The sequence below is a fragment of the Nycticebus coucang genome, chromosome 5, assembly GCF_027406575.1.
Source record: "Nycticebus coucang isolate mNycCou1 chromosome 5, mNycCou1.pri, whole genome shotgun sequence".
Taxonomy (NCBI): Eukaryota; Metazoa; Chordata; class Mammalia; order Primates; family Lorisidae; genus Nycticebus; species Nycticebus coucang.
The window spans coordinates 52,335,289-52,362,241 of record NC_069784.1 but is presented as its reverse complement, the minus strand read 5'-3'; the positions used below and the strand labels follow the sequence as shown (position 1 = coordinate 52,362,241).

At 38.5% G+C, this 26,953-nt stretch overlaps 1 protein-coding gene across 8 annotated transcripts in view; it reads right to left on the bottom strand.

Annotated features, from left to right (window-relative positions):
• LOC128586388 (Golgi pH regulator A) overlaps nt 1-24,995 on the bottom strand; it is a 64,390-nt gene extending 39,395 nt beyond the window's left edge. For 3 of the 8 annotated variants that reach the window (XM_053592161.1, XM_053592160.1, XM_053592165.1), the window contains exons 1-5: nt 24,790-24,970; nt 16,449-16,508; nt 14,925-15,028; nt 3,921-4,027; nt 3,386-3,487 (exon numbers count right to left, since the gene is read on the bottom strand). In XM_053592161.1, the coding sequence (XP_053448136.1) occupies nt 3,386-3,487; nt 3,921-4,027; nt 14,925-15,028; nt 16,449-16,508; nt 24,790-24,831 (415 nt within the window). In that variant the 5' untranslated portion in view covers nt 24,832-24,970. Of the gene's footprint in view, nt 1-3,385; nt 3,488-3,920; nt 4,028-14,924; nt 15,050-16,322; nt 16,509-24,789 lie in introns of those variants that run through there. The other 5 variants (XM_053592159.1, XM_053592167.1, XM_053592164.1 and 2 more) reach the window with 5 other exon arrangements.
• Nucleotides 24,996-26,953: the final 1,958 nt, after the last annotated feature.

Genomic DNA, 26,953 nt, shown 5'->3' with positions numbered 1-26,953 from the left:
AAAAAAGGAAAAAAAAAAAAAGAAATATTGTTGACTATGGGTACATAATATTACTCAAAAACATAAAAAAAATCCAAGGGATTAATATGGATTATTAAATATAAAAAAAAAAACTAAAAAATGCCCTCTCTACATTTATTCCTTTTGACGTGGTATTCTTTTTATTAAATATTTTTTTCTGGTTTGAGGTACTCTGTAGATACTAGCTACTTAATCTTAGCACTTATACAAAGTAAGAGTAGATCATTATTATCTCTGCTAATCAGTTAGTAAATGGAAAGTCAGATGAATAAGGTGAGTAGCAGAGGATCATCTCATCCTTGCCATTTGCTCACACAGATTCCTCCTACCCATACATGTTTTCTTAGTCTCTTGCACTCTTTTCCCCTGTGGAATGTCCTTCAAGGTCTTCCAGGTCCAGGCACTGCATAAGAAGTTCTTTCATAGATTTTTTCATTATAGGTAATGATTGGGTTTTATAGTTTGTTTGTTTAGAGAAAGGATATCATTCTGTTGCCCAGGCTATATTATAATGGCTTGATCATAGTTCTCTATAGACTTGAACTCCTAGGCTCAAGCCATCCTTCTGGCTCAGCCTCCTGAGGAGTTGGGACTAAAGGCGCACACTACCTCTAAGTTTTTTAGAGATGAGTTCTCATTGGGTCTTATAGTTTTCTGTGGTTACTATAGCAATAAGCCATATTGGTTGATGAGATAGTTCCAGGAAAGTAAGAAGGAAACCATAAAACTGAAACCATCTTGCTAGCTTTCCCCCTCAGTGTCTTTTTTAGGATAAAACATAGATGAAAGGTATAATAGATATGACAGTCTCCCATCTCCCCTCTGGCGTAGCCTGGCTGCACTGGTCATGTGAGCTGAGTGCACAGAAGTGAAAGATGGAAAAGGGTGTCAGAGTCAGGTCTTTGGACTGCATGTGAACTTGTACTTGCACTGTCAGCAGCCCTGGGGGCCCTTTGTAACTCTTCTTCCTGACTTCTAACATCACAAATAAATTCATCTCTTTGTGGGCTTATCTGAAACAGGCTTAAATGAGAGCTATACTATAGGGCTCACTACTCCAAATCTTTCCCTACACTGTCATGGGCATATTGATCATATAGCAATTCCTAAATTCTTACCCAGAGTGTTATATTTTTACAATCATCTACCACCTTGGAGAGACTCAATTTTTTTTTTCCATTTACAGATTCAATGAATATGTACAAAACACTTGCTAGGTCCACAGTAGGTCCTAGGGATACAAAGACAAACAAGATGTAGTTTCTGACCTTAGGGAGCCCCTAGGTTAATGAGGAAGTTAGAAAAAGAAACACATAAGTTTTACAGGTGATATAAGTACACTGAGGTGGGAGCAAATACTATCTCTTACTGATGACCAGGAAGATCGTAGAGGAATTGACAAGAGTTGAATCCTGAAACAATCAATAGGCATTTTCCATGTAGACAAGGGGTGAAGGATTGCCTAGGCTGATAGATCAGCTGTAGAACTTTCAAGTAATTTGGTAGGACTGGAGAATAGAACACACAGAGAAAGACAACTGCGGCCAGGCCATAGAAGTATATGTTATACTGTTCCTACTTATTAATTATGTCTCCTTTAACTCAACTTACATCTTAACTTCAGCCAAATTAGTCTTATGGAGTGAGGATGCTTTCATTAAAAATTATATTGTTCTATCACTCATTTTCAAGTAAACAGCAAGCAGATATTAAATACTGTAACTGTATTTTTAAGTCAAACAAGATCTTTAACATATATTTATTTCCCCTAACAGTCTTGTCTTCTCTCAGTGCATAAAACGACAACTAGTTTTTTCCTGTCTCTTATGGTTGACCTTCATGTATTTCTTCTGGAAACTAGAATTTGAACTTTTAGTAGGCTGGTATTATTATTATTTATTTTTTCTTTTTCTTTTTTGTAGAGACAGAGTCTCACTGTACCGCCCTCGGTAGAGTGCCATGGCATCACACAGCTCACAGCAACCTCCAACTCGTGGGCTTAAGTGATTCTCTTGCCTCAGCCTCCCGAGCAGCTGGGACTACAGGCGCCCGCCACAACGCCCAGCTATATTTTTGTTGCAGTTTGGCCGGGGCTGGGTCCGAATCCGCCACCCTCGGCATATGGGGCCGGCGCCCTACTCACTGAGCCACAGGCGCTGCCCTGGCTGGTATTATTTTAACTCTTTTGGTCTTTAATATTATTTACAATTTCAAAACAGCTATTTTTATTTTTAAAATACATGTATACAGTTATTTATGATGTTGCATAGGTTTTTTAAAACTGCACATTTCCTCTGACTCTACTATAGGGGAGTCTTGTTACCTCTCTCTGCCCAAAATCCCTACTACAGACAATGAGTACACATTGAAGGATGCGTGGGAGGTATGGCAGATCCTAGACACTGGCTCATTCAACATTCATTCCAATCCTTTTCTAGCATTTCTTTTAGTACTACAGAGTCTGGAAAGCCAAAAGCTCTTTCTCAAACTTCCTTGAAGCTAAGGTTCTGGATGTTACCAAGGTTTCACCCAAAAACTCAAGCCCAATGCAGGGGTGGTAATAACACTTAGAAGGTACAGCAGTTGGGACAGATGTTCCACTGTTGGGTTCCTGATGTCACAGGTCCTGTATGGCTGGCAATGGCTTCAGTGGGTTTTCTTCTAGTTTACTGTGGCATACTTAGGTGTTTCTCTTTACTATATAGCATTTAACTTGGTCTTTGCTTTCTTAGAAAGTCTATAAATTGCTTGATTTCCTGTAATAAATTACTTTTTGCTTTACACTAGTTACAATGGGTTCTATTTTCTGCAGTAAGAACCCTGATAGGTACAGCAGGATAGTGAATAAAAAGGTTTTTTTCAAAACTATAGTATGAAAGTTCTAGTACATTCACCACAGATGGGCTCTCTAATCTTTCTAGACAGGTCCACATTTACTTCTGAAACAGTTCTGGAATAATAACTCATTAGCTGAGAGATTTTTGTTCATTGTTTTTAGCTTAGAATCTGATAAAATCTTATCGATACCTTACCTCCAAACACTCATACAAATATATTACCATAATTCCATATATAATATCAGGAGATCTATGTTAAGGACACTTTTCTCTTTTCTTTACATTCTTGAAGTATGTATACTTACCAAAGTCAAAAACTCCTACTCTGGAATGACAGAAGTCTATTCCAAAACCAGCATTTGATATCACTTTGGATGAAGGAAAAAATTTGGTTCAAAATCAGATACCTACTTAAAGAAACAACCTGCTATACTTTCCCAAGTCAGCAGTTAAAAAAAATTTTTTTTTCTAAATCAAAAAATTAAACAAACCTTCTCCCCTCTTTTTGCCCTCCCATGAACACTCACCATGTTTTGGGCTGAGAATGGGAAACGGATCTCCCAGTTTCCAGAAGAAATACATAAAGGCCAACCATAAAAGACAGGAAAAAACTAGTCGTTGTTTGTGCACTAAGACAGAGAAGACAAGACTGTTAGGGGAAATAAATGTATGTTAAAGATCTTGCTTGACTTAAAAATACAAAGTTACAGTATTTAGTATCTGCTTGCTGTTTACTTGACAAATGAGTGATGCAACAACATAATTTTTAATGAAAGCATCCTCACTCCATAAGAATAACTTGGCTGACATTAACATGTGAGTTGAGTTAAAGGAGACATTATTATTAAGGAGAAACAGAAATAAAGTTGTAGCAGGAAAAATAACCTAATCATTCATTCAATATTTATTTTGTGACACCCTTTTTAAAGATGCTGTGTGTGGTGTGTCCCCAGATAGCAGTAGCTAGTGAAAGTTAATGTAGAAATAAAGCTGTCCACAACCTCAGTCCCCCAAAATACTCATCTCCACTTATGTGCTGACATGAGAAGGTAAGATACTTACATAATCGGATGTTGCTCACAACAAAATAGCCAATGTAAAAAGGCACCATGAAAACCAGGATTAGCAGAATTATACACAGGTTCATTTTCCAGTGAAAATAACGGGAGCTGAAATAAGTGTCAAAGAATATCACTGAGAGGGGGAGAAAGCAGCAACTTTCATTGTCTTTAGTCTTCCAAAGGATCTCTTGCTCCTTGAACTCAATACTGAATATATCCCATCTATTATAATTAGTCCATTAGGTTGTTACAGTCTACTCATTTGTAAAGATTAAAAATTATAATTTTTTGATAAGGTTTAAAATTATAAATGTATATGACCATCTTAATCTCCTATGAATTTTACTTATTAAAATAAGAATGTTAATGCTTTAGATAAATTCATAGGCATTCATAACATTTATCAACACACACCGTTACTGGTAGTAGAGTGACTACGGTTTCACTCACCACTATAACTTTGACTCCAAGATAAGAATTAAAGGAAAATAAATGTTAAGAGTAATATATGCTATAAAGACTCAGAAATACTTCTATGTACCCTTGACATAATTAAACATTATGATTTGCACGACTTTTATTACTGTTTACAACATGCATTTTATTTATTAAAACTTTTTAGCACCTTTTAAACAGTCTTAATGAGATATAGTTCACTTTAAGTATACAATGCAATGGTTTTTAGTATATTTATAATGGTTGTGCAACCACTATAATCAATTTTAGAAGATTTTCATTATTCCATAAAGAAACTGTGGATCCAAAGCAGTCACTCCCCATTTAAATCCTTCCAACCTCTCTAGCCCTAGAAAACTACCAATATACTTTGTTTCTATGGATTTGCCTATTCTGGAAATTTCATATGAATGTAATCATGTAATACGTGATCTTTTGTCTTCTTTTACTCAGCATTACGTTTACAAGGTTCATTCATGTTGTAGTATCTAGCAATAATTCCTTACATAGTATACTACATAAAAGGAAGGAATTGTTGCTAGATATTATGTACTATATTTTGTTTATCCATTCATTAGTTGATAGACATTTGGCTTGTTTTACCTTTTACCTATTATAAATAACAATACTGTGAATATTCATGTACTGACCTATGACACTGACCTTTTGGCATTGACCTATGTTTTCATTTCTCTTAGGTAGAAATGAAGAAGGAATTGCTAGGTCACATGGTAAATTTGCATTTACTCTTGAGGCACTGCCACTGTTTCCTAATGTGGCTGCATCAGTATACATTTTCCCCAGTAGTAATGAAGGTTCCAATTTCTCCTCATCCTCATCAACACTTGTTATTTCTGTCTTTTTGGTTACAGGTATCCAACTGGGCATCTAATTGTGGTTTTGATTTGCCTTCCATGATGATGATATACAACATCTTTTTATGTGCTTATTTGTCATTCATATATCATCTTGGGAAAATGCTAATTCAGAGTCTTTGTCCATTTTTAATTGTATTATCTTTTTTTATTATTGATGTAAGAGTTCTTCATATATTCTAGATATAAATCTCTTATCAGATATGTAATTTGCAAAAATTTTCTTCCATTCTTGGGATGTCCATTCACTTTCTTGGTATCCTCTATATTTACTGATTTTAAACTTAGGCCTTGTTTCAAAAAGAGCTTAAGTGGTTTAGGAGCTTATGAGGATATATAAAATATAGGATGATGAAATAAACGGTAAGGAAATATGGAAGAAAGGAATGATAAGAGATAGGTAAAATATTGGAATCAAGCTGGCTGCAATAGCTCATACTTATAATCACACTTTGAAGGATGAGGAGGGAGAATTGCTTGAGTCCAGGAGTTTGAGACCAGCCTGGGCAACATAGCAAGACTTCATCTCCACAAGAAATTAAAAAGAAAAACTTAACTGGATGTGGAGGCACACACCTGTAGTCCTAGGTACTCTGGTGACTGAGGCAGGAAAATCATTTCAGCCTAGGAGTTTGAGGTTGCTATAAACTATGATTAAGCCAATGTACTACAGCCTAAGTGGCAGAGTAAGATCCTGTCTCTTAAAAATAAAAAAAAAATTGGGACAGGTCTGATGGCTATTGTAAAATAGATCTCTAGGCCTGGCATGGTGGCTCACTCCTGTAATCCTAGCACTTTGGGAGGCTGAGGTAGGAAGATAATTTGAGCCAAGAAGTTGGAGACTAGCCTGGACAATATAGTGAGACCTTCTCTCTACAAAAAATAGAAAAAAAATTAGCTAAAAATTAGCTGGGCATGGTGGTACCTGTAGTCTCAGCTACTCAGGAAAGTGAGTTGGGAGAGCTGCTTGAAACTGGGAGTTGGAGGTTGCAGTGAGCTATGAGAGCACCACTGCACTCCAACTGCATTTCAGTCTGGGGATAGACTGAGACCCTATCTCAAAAAAAAAAAAAAAAAGGAAAGAAAGAAAGAATTCTAGAAACTTGCTATGGTTAGGTCATAAATTTAGCTTTAGGTTTTCTAATGGTTAATGTGAAAAAAAAATTTGATCAGCCCCCCATAGATAAAGTCATGGTGTCTATAAGAAAACAAACCAAAAGTAGCAATTCAGTAATAACAAACTGATTTGTTATTACTGAATTATTACCAAGAGTACAATGAAATTTCTCCAAAGATTTCAAAAAGCAGAAAATGTGAGGGCAATTAACAATGTTCTCAAAAACATCCTTTCAATAAAAATCTCAATGAGCCGGAGGCGGAGCAAGATGGCAGCCGAGTAACAGCTTCCTTGTATCTGGGCACTGTGAGTCTGGGGAGATAGGACTCCAGGCATCTCTGACTGGTGGGATCTGCCTATCATCACCCCTGTGAGGATATAGGGAGTCAGCGAGAGACTTCTGGACCCCAAGAGGAGGACTAAAACAGTGGAAAAACGGCAAGTGGTCGCATGTGTTCAATCCGTCTAAACCCGCCGGCAACTGTAAGTTCAGTAGCAGCGAGACTACAAACCAGAAAGGCCTTACCTGTGAACTGTTTTGGTGTCTTTGGACTTGGCACTCAGTTGAACTGCCTTGGGGAGAGCCTGAGCGGGAGTGCAGAGAACTTTGGCCATTGTCTAGGGCCCCAGTCTGAGCCGCTGAGCCAGACGGAGCTAATAGTGTTTGGCTGTGGGTTACAGGGAGCCATTATGAGTGATCTGCCCTGGCAAGCTCCACCCTCAGGGTCGCAGAGCTAGAATTGGGTGGGAGCTGGTAACCCAGCGACCAAGTAGCCTAAGGGTGGGGTCTGAGCCGCCTTGCAGCCCTAACCCTCAGGGGCAGAGTGAGACCGGTTTTGGCACACTGGGTAAGTGGATAGCCACTACAGCAGTGATGCCAGCGACAAGCACTTTCCTGGGAAAGCTTCTGCTCAGCAAGTTTACAAGTTCAAAGTGCCTTTTAAGTGGGCTGAAGAGAGATTTAGGGTGTCTACCTGCTGGGGTTTGAGAAATCAGCAGCCTCCACTCATATCAGAACTGTGATTAACATCTCATACCCCAGAAGACCACATGTTGCCCAGACAATATTCAATAACATATACATACTGCTTTGTTTCTGGTTGTGTTTTTTTTTTTTTTTTTTGGTTTGGTTTTTTCTTTTGTTTATTTTGATGTTGATGTTGTTTTGTTTTTTAATTTCAACCTTTTCCATACAGATCCCTTTTCTTTCTCAATTTTTCTAGTTTAATTATAATTTCCCATTGCTGCCTTTTTCAATAATTAGAACTTCATTTTTGCTAGTGTTTCTACCATTATTATTTGGTTTTTCACCCAATTTTATCCCATAAAATTTTCTGTTTGCTTGTTTTGGTTTGATTTATAGCATTTTTGTCTTTCCTCTCTACTTGGTGGAGGTGGGGTACTGTGTCTGATCAGGTTAGCAAAGAGCTGCTGACCTCAAGGGAACCACCCATCTGCGCACCCCCAGAAGGTGTTTTTTTGTTTTTTTTTTTAAGGTTGTGTCAAAGTACCCTACTGTACACCTATATTGCTCTGTCTCCCTCTTTCTGTGCCTCTCTTCTTTTTGTCAATATTCCTTCTACCCACCCCCTCTCTTTTCTCTATTTTTCTTTTTTTTTCTTAGCACTTGGTCCTCCTTTCTTTCATCCCTTTTTTGCTCTTCAACCTTCTCACCCTTCTGGTCCTGTAACCCTTAGTCCACAGGCATGAGAACTTAAAGAGCAAGAGGAAGTGAAAGGAAAACTAGGGCAAGGAAACAGATAAAAGAAATCACTCATGAGGAAGAATCAGCAGAAAACTCCAGGCAACAAGAAGAACCAGTCCAGAACAACCCCGCCAAGGGACCATGAGGTAGCTACTGCAGATGATTCCACCTATAAAGAAATGTTAGGAATGACAGAAAGGGAATTTAGAATACACATGTTGAAAACAATGAAAGAAATGATCGAAACAATGAAGGAAACTGCTAATAAAGTGGAAAATAACCAAAAGGAAATCCAAAAACAGAATCAAATAAGAGATGAACGATATGAAGAATATAAAAAGGATATAGCAGAGCTGAAGGAACTGAAACAGTTAATTAGGGAACTTAAAGATGCAGTGGAAAGTATCAGCAACAGGTTAGACCATGCAGAAGAAAGAATTTCAGAGGTAGAAGACAAAGTTCTTGAGATAACTCAGATAGTAAAAGAGGCAGAAAAGAAGAGAGAGAAAGCAGAACGTTCACTGTCAGAATTATGGGACTTTATGAAGCATTCCAACATACGAGTTATAGGAATTCCAGAAGGGGAAGAAGAATGCCCCAGAGGAATGGAAGCCATACTAGAGAATATTATAAAAGAAAATTTCCCAAATATCACCAAAGATTCTGACACACTGCTTTCAGAGGGATATCGGACCCCAGGTCGCCTCAACTCTAACTGAGCTTCTCCAAGACACATTGTGATGAACCTGTCCAAAGTCAAGACAAAAGAAAAGATTCTGCAAGCTGCCAGGAGTAAATGCCAGTTGACCTACAGGGGCAAATCCTTCAGAGTGACCGCAGACTTCTCTAATGAAACTTTCCAAGCAAGAAGACTACCTTTAATCTACTTAAACAGAACAATTTCCAGCCCAGAATTCTGTACCCTGCTAAGCTAAGCTTAAAAATTGACGGAGAAATCAAATCATTTACGGATATACAAACATTGAGGAAATTCACCACAACAAGACCAGCTCTACAGGAAATACTTCAACCTGGTCTACACACTGACCACCACAATGGATCAGCAGCAAAGTAAGAACTCAGAAATTAAAGGACAGAACCTAACCTCCACGCTGATGGAAAAGATAAAACTAAGCAATGGACTCTCACCAAATAAGACGAATAGAATACTACCACACTTATCAATTATCTCAATAAATGTTGATGGCTTGAATTCTCCACTGAAGAGACATAGATTGGCTGACTGGATTAAAAAACACAAGCCATCCATTTGCTGTCTGCAAGAAACACACCTGGCTTCAAAAGACAAATTCAAGCTCCAAGTCAAGGGTTGGAAGACAATTTTTCAGGCAAATGGAATTCGGAAGAAAAGAGGAGTTGCAATCTTATTTTCAGATACATGTGGATTTAAAGCAACTAAAGTCAAAAAAGACAAAGATGGTCACTTTATATTGATCAAGGGAAAAATACAACAAGAAGATGTTTCAATTCTAAATATTTATGCACCCAATTTAAATGCTCCCAGATTCTTGAAACAGACCTTACTCAGTCTGAACAATATGATATCTGATAATACCATCATAACAGGGGACTTTAACACTCCTCTTACAGAGCTGGATAGATCCTCTAAACAGAAATTAAACAAAGATATAAGAGATTTAAATGAGACCCTAGAACAATTGTGCTTGATAGACACATATAGAACACTCCACCCCAAAGATAAAGAATATACATTCTTCTCATCACCCCATGGAACATTCTCCAAAATTGATCATATCCTGGGACACAAAACAAATATCAACAGAATCAAAAGAATTGAAATTTTACCTTGTATCTTCTCAGACCATAAGGCACTAAAGGTGGAACTCAACTCTAACAAAAATGCTCGACCCCACCCAAAGGCATGGAAACTAAACAATCTTCTGTTGAATGACAGATGGGTGCAGGAAGAAATAAAACAGGAAATCATTAACTTCCTTGAGCATAACAACAATGAAGACACAAGCTACCAAAACCTGTGGGATACTGCAAAAGCAGTTTTGAGAGGAAAATTCATCACTTTAGAAGCCTACATTCGAAAAACAGAAAGAGAGCGCATAAACAATCTCACAAGAGATCTTATGGAATTGGAAAAAGAAGAACAATCTAAGCCTAAACTCAGTAGAAGAAAAGAAATATCCAAAATCAAATCAGAGATCAATGAAATTGAAAACAAAAGAATCATTCAGAAAATTAATGAGACACCATGGTACTCTACTGAGGGTGACATAGTGAGACTGTCTCACAAAAAAGAAGAAGAAGAATATTTAAGAGTATAACTGTCCAAAATTCAAACTTATAAAGAAGGTATTATTTAGAAAAAAAAAAATGTTAGGGGATGTTAAAAACATGCTGGCAGCTAATAGAGACTTCTTTGATGTTAATCTCAAGAACTGAGAAAGAATTAATGAAAAAAAGGACGGAGGAAAAATAAAGAATGGAGAACTGAATTGGAAGTGAGGTAGAAACTTATATGAGAAGACAAAATCTGAGGCCTCTGTTTTACCCTCTTCTTTACAGCCTGAGATATGTGTATGACGTTGTTTACTATGGACTACTCTCAGAGATACCAGAGGGCATCAAGGCCACAACTCTTACCCTAAAATTGACCAATGAGGGTATGGTTTCTCCTCAAGACATCCAATTATAGAATAGCATTAACAGTCACATTTACTTCTATTTTTGAACTTTTTTTCCACAAAAGATCTTGGACAGCAAACTGGGAGTAATTTTCTAGCATCTCAGACATTCTGAACAGCAGACAAACGATGGCATTGCCAAAACACCCCACGACAGATTCTACCCAGCTAGCACAGCCAGACACCAAGAACCCTGAACTGGAAATGCCCAGGGAAGAACAAGTATTTTCACAAGACACAAAAAACAGCAAAGTTTCTGTCTTCTGTAAGATCAATCTTCAATAGTTTAAGTCATCACACCAGTAATGTAATAAAACCTTAGGTGCTTCTGTTTCTTAGAATCCAGATGAAGATTTTTTTCAACCACAGAAGTCTCTTCCTCCCTAGGGAATCCTGAAATGTCTGCATCTTGTGACTAAAAGACAGAGGGCAGAGCCTGGAGATACAGAAGACATTATTTCTCATCAAACCCCATTGCTGATAATTATCAGGCCCTCAATCTGCTCATGTGCAAACGGGGGCAATCTGCTTAAGGTGGTTTTGAAGACCAACTGAGGCAACATACATAAAATGTCCAATATGATGCCAGGCAGACAGGTGTTTCTTCCTAAATCCATGACATCTATTAGTTGTTAAAATCCTTGAAATTAATGTTACTGTAGCATTTATTACACTAATGTACCAAATGATTAATATGCAGTAGGCTCTGTTTTAAATGTTGCCCATGTACTAATTCATTTAATTTCACAAAGCCCTATCAAGTCGGTTACCATTATTATTGTTTCCATTATACAGATGAGAATACTGAGACACAAAAAGGTTCAGCAACTTCTCCAAAATCACAGGCTTAATAACCAACAGAACCAGGATTCAAACCCAGGCAATCCAGTTCCACACCATATATTCCTAACTACCTATGCCAAGGTGCCTCTGAAATACCAGAGAGACATCACTGAAAGAGCCCAAAATGATGGGCAGAGGGATGGACAGACAGGTAGAAATTCAATAAAACAAGTATAGTAAAATGCTGACGGTGTAACCTAAGTGGTGGACATACAGTTGTTTGCTATAAAATTCTTTCAACTTTGAAAAAAAAAAAAAACTCTCAATGAGCCTCAGAAGGCTCTTACCTACAGTGCTCATCTTTGTATAGATGTCAGGCATCATAAAACAAAGAGCCCTTGGCCAGGTGTGGTGGGTCATGCCTGTCATCCCAGCTCTCTGGGAGGCTGACGTGGGTGGACCACTTGAGCTCAGAAGTTCAAGATCAGCCTGAGCCAAGAGTGAGACGCCATCTCTACTAAAAACAGAAAAACTAGCTGGGTGTTTTGGCGATGCCTGTAGTCCCAGCTACTTGGGAGGCTGAAGCAAGAGAATTGCCTAAGCCCAATAGCTAGAGGTTGCTATGAGCTGTGATGCCATAGCACTACCAAGGGTGACAAAAATCCCCAAACAAAACAAAACAAAGAGCAAAGAGCCCTTGAGTAAAGGCCGCCATACAAGGAGCCAATACTATTTGGTCTAGATATACTGACAGCTTTTTGCTCTTCTGGATTAACTCACTTTAAAGCATCTAGGGAGGTAAACAAGCTGCACACCCTCCAGGCAATCCTCCATAGTATTTCAGCTATCGTTTGAAAATGATAAGTATAATCACAAGTAGAATTCAAATTGCCAGTTAGAAGTCAACCACATGTTTTAATGTGTTTTAGCTGAGCGTAAAGTGCCATTTTCTTGAATAAATTAAGGATCCTAATAGATTATGTATTTGAATAGGAGGCCATACAACCCCTGCTCAGAGGTTAGTCAAAGGAATACTCTTTGCCATGGCCAAGATATTCTCTTAAAAACTATTCTGAATCTAGTCAATGCACATGATCTAGGCCCACATCTCTGTTGCGGTTAGGTGAAATGTTAGCATGAAAAGATAGGTGTGTATCACCTAACCCCAGTGAGAATGGCCCACATCACAAAGTCTCAAAGCTGCAGACACTGGTGTAGATGTGGAGAGAAGGGAACACTTTTACACTGCTGGTGGAAATGCAAAATAATATAACCTTTTTGGACGTATCCTCAAAGAACTCAAATTAGACATTCCATTTGATCTTGCAATCCCATTACTAGCTTCGACCCAGAAGAAAAAAAATCCTGTTATCATAAGGATGTTCGCACTATACTGTTCATAACAGCTCAATTTACAATTGCCAAAATGTGGAAACAACCTAAATGCCCACCAATCCAGGAATGGGATTAATAAGCAGTGTTTTATATATATATACATACACCATGGAATACTATCCAGCCATTAAAAAAATGGAGACTTTACATCTTTTGTATTAACCTGGATGGAAGTGGAACATATTTTTCTTAGTAAAGCATCTTAAGAATGCAGAAGCAAGAATCCAATGTACTCTATTCTAACATGAAGGCATGAGCTAATACAAGGGTTGGGGTAGGGGGAATGAGCAAGTGGGGAGAGGGGAGGAGAGTTGGATGGGGGCTCACAGTGTATAACACATCTCTTGAGGGCAGGACACAATTACAAGAGCAATTTTATCTAACAAATGCAATCAGTGTAACCTAATTCTTTGTACCTCAATGAATCCCAAACAATAAAAATCAAATAATAGTAATTTTTTAAAAAGACAGGTATAACTGAAGACATATCTTGGTCTTAATCCCCCAAAAGCATTCAAAGAAGAACAAGATTTTAGCAATGCTACTTTCTAAGCTCTTTAAATTATTTAAGAAATATATATCAAGTATGACTTATGATTTTTAGTATATGGCTTATTAATTATGAGTTAGAAGTTGAGGACTATCATCTACCAAAGACAATTAACTATGGTTTTAGAATCTGAGCCATAGTCCTTTCTATCAATACTTAGATTAGCAATCAGCAAACCATGGCCTAGTAGCCACCTATTTTTACAAATTAAGTTTTACTGCAGCAAATCCATACCCATTTGTATACATATTACCTATGGTTATTTTCACCCTATAATAGCAGAGTTGAGTAGTTGTGATAGAAACTCTATGGCCCACAAAACCTAATATATTTACTATCTGGCCCTTTACAGAAAAAAAATTTGCCAACATCTACTTGGATAATAGTGAAAGATCTAGGTTGTGATAATAAAACAACCTACTATGTAAAATAATACTTGTCAATTCTCTATAGGCATAGGACCTATATCTAGCTTATCCAAAATAGGTTTGGATTATTAAAGAACAAGTTTAAAGATACGAGTCAGAGCATATTCCTGTTTTACCACATGACATTATTAATTGATCTATCAAGATCACATTTATCTACTGATTCTTTTTAATATTTCACACATTTTATGATTAACTACCTCTCTTGTAAGTTTTTTAATTAAAAAGTTTTTTTTCAACTCTGATTTTCAAGAAAGGATTTGAAGAGTAGTCTCTTTGTAAGATCCAAGCATCGGAGTTCTATAATGGAACTCATACAGCATAGCTCAGCACTGATATCTAACGAGAGGTCGTGATAAAAAAGTACAGCCAAAGTCTACTCAGCATAGATAATAACTCCACATACAAATGCTGGCCTAAAAAATTCTCAAGCTTGCAGTTTAATAAGGAAGGAACATTTTGGATAAACTGTCTAACGAACTAACTGGTCTGTTATTTGGAGAGGGTTACAGTTACTTTTAAAAAATGTTTTAAAAAACACTGACTTCAATCAAACTTGACCACATCTGTAAAATCAATAAAGGTAACTAAATTAGTAAAAACGGGAGTTTGGTCTCCAGGGATATAGAATTCTCTGGCTCTGTAGAATTCTGACCTTTTCAGGTAGAGATTTTTTAGTCCATAGAACAATATGAGGCCCATTACTGGCATTCCGTCAGAGAGCAGTCTAAGAAAAATAAAGCTTGTCTCAATGAAGCCTGGGACCTAAGCTCCATGGCCTCTCTCAATGAGTTCTTCAGAGCTAATGGTTACAATTTTTTTTTCCTGGTACTTCATAATTTTTGTCATACTAGTTATTAGGTGACTGGAACCCATATTGGCTGTGGTCATTACAGTTACTAAGACTAAATTATTCATATGGTGGATTTTTCAGCTATGAGATCCAGGGAAGAATTACACTGTAAAGAAAGTTGCACAGAATTCTTTAAGAGGAAAGTTATTCAGAAAACTTACTCACCTGCTATTCAATACTCCTAAGATTTCAAAGATGATGAGCTCAAACATGGTGCAAGAAAACCCAAAAGTTACAGAGAAGATCACCTGTACAACATACTGACGCACCTGTTAGAAGCCAAATAGAGACTAGAAGTCATTTCCTTATTTGAAAATTGAATTGATAATCTTCTGGATACAAATCAGAAAACTTATTTTGAAGAAATTCTCAAGTCACTGGCTGCAACTGCAACTTGTCTGGAGCTAAAGAGATAGATCAAAATAGGTAGCACTTCTGGAGTCACTATTACCAACATACCCTCATGAATTTAAAGCATAAGAAACATGGGGGCCTTGGTGTGTGCCACACCTTCTGGGGGCAAGACATGATTGCAAGAGGGACTTTACCTAACAAATGCAATCAGTGTAACCTGGCTTATTGTACCCTCAATGAATCCCCAACAATAAAAAAAAAAAAAAAAAAAGAAAAAGAAACATGAAGTATGACGGCTTGAAGTAGTACTTAGAATTTCTAATGCTTAATGACAAAAAAAGGACCGATTTCTATATAATGGTTAATGCTAAAAGGAGCTCTTTAACTCTATGCAGATCCTGGACCAGTTTTAGACCCTTTCCTGGGAGGCCTGAAAGTACTGAACAGAACAGAACCTCCAGAATCCTTTCAGGCAACCACCCAAACTTTCTAGGGAGGTTTTAAAGAACATCCTTGGAATGACTTACAGTAGTCCATATCACTGATCTTATTACTAAATGAGGAGGATTAAGTAGGGAATGTTCAGCCTAGGGTGGTGATTTTGTCTTTCTTTCTTCTTTCTTTTTTTTTGAGACAAGGTCTTGCTCTGTCATCAAAGCTAGAGTGCAGTGGCTTCATCATAACTCACTTGGGGTCAAACCCTTGGGGTCAAGTGATCTTCCTGCTTCATCCAGGACTACAGATACTTATTACCACACCCTGCTATTTTTTTCCTATTTCTAGTAGACAGGGGGTCTTGTTCTTGTTCAGGCTGGTCTCGAATTCCTGAGCTCAACGCATCTTCCTACCTCAGCCTTCCAGAGTGCTAGGATTACAGGTGTTAGCTACTGCTCCTGGCCTAGGATAATGATTTTCTGAATTCAAGGATTTAAGATACAAACCAAAACGGGTTTGGAATTTTGATATTCACTTACAATGTAAGACTGATAATTCAGGGCAAGACAGACAAATGAAAGGGAACGTTTACAAGACATTATAAATTAAATTCTCTTCCAAAGAATAACTATCTGCTATTGGTACATATCCTGATATGCATAAGGTATGGCATTCCTTGCTCCTTATTTCTGGGCTATGATTTGTCTTTTCTGTTCTCTTTTAAATCAACTAAGCCTAACCATATCTCCAATTTAATAGTTATTTGGTACTTACTTGGCAAAAGTTTCCTAGCTTGAGGGTGAATAAGAATGTGTCTTCAATGGACACATTTTTCTTGTCCCATCTTAGAACTACCTAAATTCATATAGTATAAGCATAACATAATGGATTTCTTCTCACCTCATAGTCCTTAAACAATTGGCGCATGAAGAAAAGCCACCCAAATCCAAAAAATAGTATCTGGAGGAGAAAGAAGATATAATGTCAATGTACATCTCCTTTTTAGAAGTGCCTGATAGTGACTATTTTATGATAAAAGGTCTGCTAATAAGACAGTTAACTTACTTTAGATATTAAAGATGAGATACACTCTTATAAAATCTACTTATTAACGTTCATAACATTAGAAATAGATTTTAAAATGCTCCTTAGATTTTTGAAATTATCCATGCTATAGGACATATTTTAAGTTACACAAAAATGGGACTCTATGTTTTCTCATAATCTTATGATAATCATTTTATGAGCAGGAGAAGTCAACACATAGAAAAGGAATCAGTGAGACTTGCTTCTTGTAGATGATCCCAGTTTCTAAGTATGAAATAAATAAAGAACTTCACAGGAAAAGCAGTGAGACAAAAAATAGGGAGCAATAGAAAGCAATAGTATTTTTTATGTGTTTCCTTCAGATCGTTTTCTTAGTTTCTCCACCATTCTGGTTAATCTATACAAAGTAGTTTCCATCTCAGTGTAAAGCCAAGAGATCCCTCTTTTGTCAGTTTTGTTTCAAACTGGCATCAGAGACAGTAGGCACATGACAGCTGACAAAGCTGGTTTGTTTTTCACTAGTAAATAGAAACTTCTATGCACATACACACACACTCTGACCCAACTCTTTTCTTCTTATACTGGCTGGGAATTTTAAATGAATAAATTTCTTTTAATGCCCTTCTATGACTACTTTAACTGGGGATGTAAGTGTAAAATGTTTTTGTTTGTTGGTTTTGAGATAGGGTCTTGCTCTGTCACCTAGGCTACAGTGCAGTAGTGTGATTATATCTCATAGCTCACGGCAACCTCAAAATCTTGGGCTTCAGTAGTCTTTTTGCCTCAGCTTCCCAAGCTACAGGAAAAAAAAGTAATTTTTCCTTTTCTTCTTCTTCTTTTTTTTAATAGACATAGAGGCTCACTCTTGCTCAAGCTGGTCTTGAAATCCTGGCTAGCCTCAAGTGATCCTCCCAGCCTAGCCTCTCAAAGTGCTAGATTACAGGCATGAGCCAGTGCAGCCAGCCAAGGGTAAACTCTTGAGCACAGTTTTACATAGACTACTCCAGACTCTTAACCATGTCCTCTTGCTAATCAAACTCATGTTTTCAGCCACATGGAACTTCCTTTGGTTCTTTAGACATACATTCTTTCATATCAAGACCTCTGTAGATATTGTGCCTTGACAGGAACTTCTCTCCAGCCCCCTCCCAGTTATCCTAAAGGTCTTACCTCATATTTTACTCCCTCTTGAAGGCTTTCTCTGCCCTCCCAAATAAAGATAAATTACTCTTTTTTTATAAGTCTGTTCTATCCTATGTCTTGTCAAAGCATTTACCACAATGATTTAAATATTTTTTAAAGACATTAGATTATAAGCTCTTTGAGGACATGAACTATGTTTGTTTTGTTAATTTTATGTCCTTAGCAACCAGCACAATGCCTGGCACAGCATACTTTCCATAAATGTTTGCTGAAGGTCTGAATGGTCTACAGTAGAAGATGGTTTATTCCTCAGCAACACTGAACCTCAAAAATGCTGTGCTAGCTACTGGGTATACAAAGATGTATATAATAGTTGCTACCTTTGAGGAGCTCACCATATAATGCTGAAGATACTACAGGAATAATTATAATGTTATATGGATGTGCAGTGAAAGTTGTGTGTACATGATACTTTCAAACAATATGAAAGTGGGAGACCAAACCAATCTTTAGGGGGTTAGGACAGATTTTCTGGAGAAGATAATACCTGACCTTAAGGAGGTTTTAAACTTGGGGTTAAAACTTGATATAGTAGGGCCAGGCACAGTAGCTCATGCTTATAATCCTAGCACTCTGGGAGGCTGCAGCGGGTGAACTGCTTGAGCTCAGGAGTTCAAGACCAGACTGAGCAAGAGCAAGACCTCATCTCTAAAAAATAGCCAAGCACTGTGCCAAGTGCTGGTGGTAGTCCCACCTACTTGGGAAGCTGAGGCAAGAGGATCTCTTGAGCCCAAGAGTTTGAGGTTGCTGTGAGCTATGACTCCATGGCACTGTGTGGAGGGCAACAAAAACTGAGACTCTATCTCAAATAAACAACAATAAAAACCCTGATACTGCATGCAAATTTGGGGACAACATACATTTTTCAAGAGGTTCCAAAGTATTCATCACACACTCAAGGGTTTCCACCACCACTTAAAATATTAAAAACTACTCTCTTGAAGGATGAGTAAGATTTAGACAGAGAAAAGACAGAGGTATGGAGATGGGGGGATAGGGCTTTCCAGACAGTAAAGAACATAAGCGAAGGCACAGAATAAATAGCATGTTAAGTGCTAGGAACTACACACAATTTGGTGCTGGTGGAAGATAAAATTCAAAAAATGAAGAAGCTAAAAATGAGGCTAGAGTGGTGCAGAAGACCAGTCACCAAGTCTGTGGGTGGTGAGGGGAGTAAGTAGGGTAATGAGATGGCCTTATTTCTTTTATATTGCAGCATGTGGCTATGTGAAAGACACATCACTGTAAGAAGAGAAACATTGTAAGAGTTTCTTATAGGAGTCCAGATGAGATATCATAAAAATCTGAATCAAAACACTGGTGACAGAAGAGAAGGCAACAGATTTGAGAATTATTTAGAAGGTAAAATCAGGGTCAAAGACAAGTAGGCAGGGATAAAGAATGAAGAGTGAGGCTGCCCAATTTATGTAAGGAATATTGAAGGAAGAAGAGAGTAGAAGATGGGGAAGACAATGAGTATTTTATTTTATATTACTTTATATTTTATTTTTTGAGGTAGAGTCTCTCTGTCATTTGAGCTAGAGTGCAGTGGTATCATCATAGCTCAGTGCAACCTCAAACTCCTGGGCTCAAGTGGCCCTTCAGCCTCAGCCTCCCGAGTATAGGCACCTGCCACAATACCCAGCTAATTTTTCTATTTTTAGTAGAGACAAGGTCCTACTCTTGCTCAGGCTGGTCTCAAATTCCCGAGATCAAGTGATTCTCCTTTCTCAGCTCCCCAAGAGTTTATTTATTTATTTATTTATTTTTTTGAGAGAGAGTCTCACTATGTTGCCCTTAGTAGAGTGCTGTGGCATCACAGCTCATGGCAACCTCAAACTCTTGGGCTTTAAGCAATTCTCTTGCCTCAGCCTCCCAAGTAGCTGGGACTGCAGGCACTCGCCACACTGCCTAGCTATTTTTTTGTTGCAGTTGTCATTGTTGTTTAGCAGGCCCGGGCCAGGTTCAAACCCACCTGCCTCAGTGTGTGTGGCCAGCACCCTAATCACTAAGCTATGGGTGCCAAGTCCCAAGAGTTCATTTTAAATATGCTAAAGTCCTGAGGGCCACCCAGCAAGATGGGTCAAGATATCCAGCAAGCATTTGAATGAAAAACAGATTATGAAGGCAGGACTGAGATATACTTCAGACTTGAAGCCACCAAAATAAACAAGATCCCAAAGAATAGCATGTAGCGCGAGGAGAGCAATGTGCCAAGAAAACTAGATGGTAGGAATAGGAAGATGAGACCAGGAAGGACACAAAGAAGAAACAGAGAAATAATGAAACCAAGAGAGTATAGTGTCCTGAACCTATGAGAAGAGGGTCTAAAGAGGATTAAATGAGGTAAAGAGGGATATAATACTCTGACAGAAAAACATTCAGAGGATTTAGTACGTGCAGGTCAAGGATGACCTTAAGGAAAACAGTATTGAGTAGTGAGGTAGAGGTACTAGACTCTAGTGGGAGTGAATGGGAGGTAAAGCAGTGGAGACAATAAATGCAAATTACACTAGGGAGAGCCAAGAATGAGAAAGAGAGAAAACATTAGATTATTGCTTAAAGGATGGGGATGAAGAGAAAGTTTATAGGTCAAAGGGAAGAAAGTTGTGGAATAAGGAGATTAAAGAAAGAACAGAGAATACTAGAGGATGAGTTGATAATGTTATTATTAACTTATTATTACTATTAGGTAACTTTTATTGATCATTTACTGTATTCCAGGTACTCTAAGTAGTATTTAGCATTATTATCTCATAATATATCATAAAAACCTAATAAAGTAAGTCTGACTGTCTTATTTTCAGAGAAAGCTGAGGTTTAGAGAGGTTAATCAATTTATAGTGAGTATCAGAATGAGGATTCAACCTGAATCCTATGTTGCTGACTCCAACACTTGTGCTTTTAACCACTTCAAAATAAAATAAGCTACTTCAAAATCAAAGGCATAGGTTGGGAGGATGGACTTAAACAGAAGTAGGGAGAATGCTATTTTCTTTTGTGTGTGTGTGTGTGTGAGAGAGAGAGAGAGACAGAGTCGCCCTCAGTAGAGTGCCATGGCATCACAGCTCACGCAACCTCAAACTCTTAGGCTCGAGTGATTCTCTTGCCTCAGCCTCCCAAGTAGCTGGGACTACAGGCACCCGCCACAATGCCCGGCTATTCTTTGGTTGTAGTTGCCATTGTTGTAGGCGGGCCCAGGCTAGATTTGAACCTCCAGCTCTGTTGAATGTGGCTGGCGCCCTAGCTGCTTGAGGCACAGGCGCCGAACCATGGGCGAACCCTATTTTCCAGTGTGGGAGAAAAGGAGGTGAGAATGGATGTGGATATAGATAACCTTTTAGATTAAAATGTAAGAAGCAGAAAGATATCATGCCATTTGGTCTCACTTTTGTTGATTAAATAAGAGACAAGGTCATCTGTTAAGAATAAGAGAGGCATGCACAGAAAAGGCAGCTTTGAGGAAAGTGAGTGAGACTCAGAGAAATTATGAGGGGAATGGAACAAATAGCTGATTAAAGTTAAGAAAAGAATGGTTCGAAAAACTGAGGACATTGGTGAACTACACAGCTGTGTGATTTTCCTTTTTTTAAACTTAAAAAAATTTTTTAGAGAGACAAGATCTCACTATGTTGCTCAGGCTAGTCTCAAACTCCTGGCCCCAAGCAATCCTCCTGCCTCAACCTCTCGAAGTGCTAGGATTACAGGTATAAGCCACCACATCTGGCCAAGTTGTGTAATTTTCTACAGCAGCCTTCAGTCCCCTATATCAGTAGCAGACAAGTATGATCTAAGTGTAGACTTTTATGTGAAGGTAAAAGAACAACGGGGTATGAGAAAGTAAGGTGGAATTATGAATCCAGATCAAGTAGAAAAGGAAAGGAGCAAACAGATTATGAGAAAATACCCCTGGACTATCCAGGAGACACTTAAGTTAATATATACAGAATAATTACTAGTGGAGACAGATTTAAATGCAGAGTACAGAGGCCTTATTTATATGACTAATGAAGCACGACTGAAAGTGGAGAAGTTGAGCAACGAGGACTGAGACTGGTGTGTATGGTGGAGAGGGATGATTTAAAAAAAAAAATCACCAAGGACACAGTGAAATATAACTTTAGACAAGGAAGAGAAAACAAGCAAGTTTATATGACTAGACAGGGAATAGAAGAAAAGAGAAACGAACATATTATTTAATACTACATTGTAGGCTTTCACATTGACAAAGCTTGAAGAGACTTTTAAACTATACACACACACACAGAATTAGAAAATTTATTATACCCAAGATAAATATGAATTCTGGCAAGATTACAGAGGATCCAAAAAGGATTCAGAAGAAAAAAGCAATTTCTTTTTTTTTTTTTGTCATCATTCTGTTGTGTGTGTTTTTATTGTTTGGTATTCATTGAGGGTACAAAGAATTAGATTACACTGAGAAAAAAGCAATTTCAAACAGCTTTCCAAATAAAATGAAAGGTACAGAGCTTCTTATTCAAAAAATATAATACTTTTAGAATCGTGCAGAATAGTCTTGACCTTGAGACTTAAAGAGTACTCTGGAACTGAGAAGTCTTATAACTGCACAGAGGGCTAAAAACATGAGTTAGATAAAAGTTGCTTTTATAAAAATGACCTCTAGGTTGAAAATTAGTTATAGTTAAAAAAAAAAAAAAAAAAGATGGCCATAGCAGGATAGCTATTAAAGAAATAACTGGAACAGACATCTTTCTTGGATCATTTATTCACCCTTTTATTCATTTAACAAATATTCACTGTGTCTAATATGGGCTACATCCTAGGGATAGAATAGTAAATAATAGGACATGGGTGCCACTCTCCAGTTTATAATCTAGGGAAGAGATAAATAAGTAATTACAAAACAACGTGTTAATGTTGCTATAAGGCAGTGTGAAGGGTATTATGGCAGCATGTATAGTGTCATCTAGTCCAGTCTGGGGTGGGCTTCTTTGATATTCAAGTTGAGATCTGAAGGCTGAATAAGAATTAGCCAGAAGAAAGAAGGGGAGGGATATGGGGAAAATGTTTAGAAGGAGAGAACAAACTATGTGGAAATCTAGCATGAACAGATTTCGGAAGTCTAAACTTTAGAATCTAAAGTGAAGTGAGGAAATGGTGAAAGCCAAGGCTGAAGAGATAAGAGAACGTAAAAGATCCTATGAACCATATCAAGGAGTGTGAACTTCATCCTGTGGCATGGTGAGCATGCTTTAAAATATGGGAACCTCTAATTTAAGATTTCATTACAAATAGGGCAGCGCCTGTGGCTCAGTGAGTAGGGTGCCGGCCCCATATGCCGAGGGTGGCAGGTTCAAACCCAGCCCTGGCCAAACTGCAAAAAAAAAAAATAGCCGGGCGTTGTGGCCAGCGCCTGTAGTCCCAGCTACTTGGGAGGCTGAGGCAAGAGAATTGCCTAAGCCCAAGAGCTGGAGGTTGCTGTGAGCTGTGACACCATAGCACTCTACTGAGGGTGACAAAATGAGACTCTGTCTCTAAAAAAAAAAAGAAGAAAAAAAGATTTCATTACAAATAAACCTTTCTGTTTATATAAAACAGGAGAAATAAGGACAAGGGGAAGGTGTTGCTTCCAAGGTAACCACACCTCTCCAGAGAGGTGCTTTTTATTAGGTAAGTATTTACTAGGCCTCTTCTTATACCAGCAACTGGTCTGGATGCTGGAGAATGCAAGAGAGAGCAAGAAAGATAGTATCTTGGACTTCATAGAGTCTACAGATAATAAACATATATAAATATATAAATAAATGTTAGTGATAAATACTTAGAATAAAATAAAATGGGGAAATGAGAAAGAAGATGGCCAGAATGGAAGGATACTATGGCTGGGGGTTGGAGGTCAGGTAAAGCTTTCCTGAAATGACTTTTTTATTAGCACCTAAGTAATGATAAAGTAGCAACATAAATATCTGAACAGAGAACATTCTACGAGAAGGATTCTTTAAGTCTTACTTCCCCATTTGTAAAGAATAGTTTTTACAATTAAATTTAATATTGCATGCGAATGCATGAGTGAAAGTTAAGGTATATAATTGGAAGGCATAAAAGATTAGAAAACCATTTTCTTAATTCAATACTGTATCAATTACAATGATGTTAAAAATCTTAGAGATGCAATGCAATGTTAATTTAATTTTTCACTGACATTCTTATCTTTATTCTGAGTGAAAGAATGCTACTTAATTATGCTATTTTTCTTGATTTGATACCAGGGCTAAAAATAACTCTGAACAGGAACAGGAAGCCTTAAGTATTAAGCAGGAGAGTTGCACATCTACAGATTTTTATATATTGATTTGAATATTATGCAGCAAATAAACACAATAAGTATGAAAAACATAAAAGGTAGTAAATTTCAAAAATAAAAAAGTTACTGTATCAGTGATAGAATTATGGATGGCATTTTCTTGTTTCATATTTCTTAAATGTTATTATAAAAGACTTTTAAAAGACAAGGACAAGGCTCTAAAAACAGAAGCAGTAGGACTGAGTAATACAAAAATTGAATCAAAGAACAATAATTTAGTTTACCTTAAGCCCCCAAAGGGAGTTGTTTCTGTCATTTGAAAGAAAGGACAAAAAAACAAACAAACAAACAAAAAAAAACAACAACAAAAACCTTTACACTGGTGGAAAGACGATAGAAGACAAATATTAACTGTTGGCTAACAATAATTTATAGAATGCTTGCACTTGCAGGTAGGGATACAACTATGAACAAGACAGGATCTCAAAATAAATTCATAAAAAAATACATAATGATATCAGTTATACGACAAATGCAAGGGAGAAACAAATAGAGTAACGAATGACAGGCTAAAAGCCAAGAGGCTCATTAGAGGGAGCTTCTGGAGGGATGGGATAGTGTGCAGCAAATCCCACACGTTCCTCGCCCTCTCAGGGATCGCTGGGACCCCAGGAAGCCCACTCGGGAAGGGAGGCGGTGACTCACCTGGGAGACAATCATAATGCTGGAGTCGATAAGAAAACTCATGGCGAGGCGTAAGGAGGGCTCTGGCCCTCCCCGCCACCCGAGTCTACCGCACGCTCTGGCCACCCGCCCCTTCACACAGGGAGCCTTCGCCCAGGTGCAGCCGCCCGGACCGCCGTTCGCCAGCTCGACGCCATCAAGCTGCGCCCGGGCCAGCCAATCAGCGGCTACATTGAGCGCTGCTGCCTCCGGCTTTGAGTGGGCGAGGCGCCCGGCCTCCGAGGTCCCGGGGGCGGGGCTTAGTAAGGGGTATAACTTCCTCTGAAAATCCCTAGCTGCCTGAGAGCTAACATATTAAGTGGTAATTATATTTTGTAGTGATCATAGTTAATAAAATGAAGTTAATAATAATGATTATTAATATGAGTTAGGCCACGCATCAGGCATTGTGTTCTAAATGTTACAACTTTTACTTGACTCTGCAAACAAAGGCTCAGGTGAGGGAAGAGTGGAAAGGAAGATGAGATTTTAAAAAACGTAGCTAACCAACTAAATTTCTGACGTGACAATACAAAAATCACACTATGAGCAAGGGAGCAAGGGCATGAACATCATATTGAACTGGATGTGAACTGCACGACACGTGCAGTGCTGCTCTTTGTACTAGACTTTTGAGAGACACATGGACATACCAGAGTAGCTCAAAGGTTAGGCGCCAAATAAGGATCACTAGATGGAACTGAAGCAAGAAGACTTAGAAATATGAGTCGTGTTCATGTGGGAGACGGGGAACTGATGTGGCCCTGAGAGTTATTTGTGTTTGAAAAGAATGGAAGTTAAATGAAAATAAGTTTTAATTCAAAACAAGGAACAGTTCTTTAAGAGTCTAAATGGAATATTTTAGGAAGTAGTTCCCTCCTCCCCTTCCCACCATATTGCTGTAGCTCAAATATAGACTGAATCACTACCTTTTTCATTCAATACTCATTTTATGAAGGCTTAATGCAGTGCCATAGGGCTTATTCTTTCCCATCAGGGCCTAGCTAGTCCTTGTAGTCCCTATAGTCTCATAGTCCTGGAAACTGGCGCCAGCGCAGGACAATCGCTTTCTGTGTAGAAGGCTGTCCTCAAGATCCAGGAGGACAGGCCTGGAATAAGCCTTAGAATCTAGGGTCTGAGTGTTCAGACTACTATAGTCTGAATAATAGAGACTCACAAATTCATTACACACATTATACACAAGTGGAATGTGCCTTTCTTTTTTTTTTTTTTTTTTTGTAGAGACAGAGTCTCACTGTACCGCCCTCGGGTAGAGTGCCGTGGGGTCACACGGCTCACAGCAACCTCTTAACTCTTGGGCTTACGCGATTCTCTTGCCTCAGCCTCCTGAGGAGCTGGGACTACAGGCGCCCGCCACAACGCCCGGCTATTTTTTGGTTGCAGTTTGGCCGGGGCTGGGTTTGAACCCGCCACCCTCGGCATATGGGGCTGGCGCCCTACTCACTGAGCCACAGGCGCCGCCCATGGAATGTGCCTTTCTTTTTTGAATTGAACTCTGCCATACCAAGCAGCCAGAACTACCTATCAGATGTCCACTCTCTGATTCAGAATGTCAAGGAGCTGTGGAGGCAGCGCTATTATGGGGGCATTTTAAATAGAGAACTTTGTGTCCCTGGCTGTATATATCAGGGAAACAAGGAGATGCCTACTCAGCAGCACTTGACTGAAGTTCAAGGTTGTATGATAGTGCAGAAAGCTGAGAGATCCTATCAAGGCAAACAGGTTTGTTTTGGTGACTTACTGGGGTGCACAGCGTGGATCAGGGTCTCAGTGAACCTGGCATGGCAGAGAAAGGTACACAATCTCTGCTGGCCCAAGGCCTGTGCATACCTATAAGAGAAGTCATTCAGGATTCTCCCTTCTGTAAGATTTGTGTCTAGGTCAAGGGCAGGCCTGAGTAACACAGGGGTTTTATTCTGACTGCAGAATATGTCTAGAAACCCTTTACACTAGATTTAATCAACTCTGCTACCCAAATAGGTTTCTCCTAGTGGTGGTGCCTCTGCTGCCAAAATGGCTTGTCCTCCCACCCTTATCTCTGCTATTATTCCTCCAATCCTTTCTAGCTGCTGCTGTCCTCTTACAATAGTGAGGTCTTCTGCTCTGCTTCCACGGACTGTTGAGC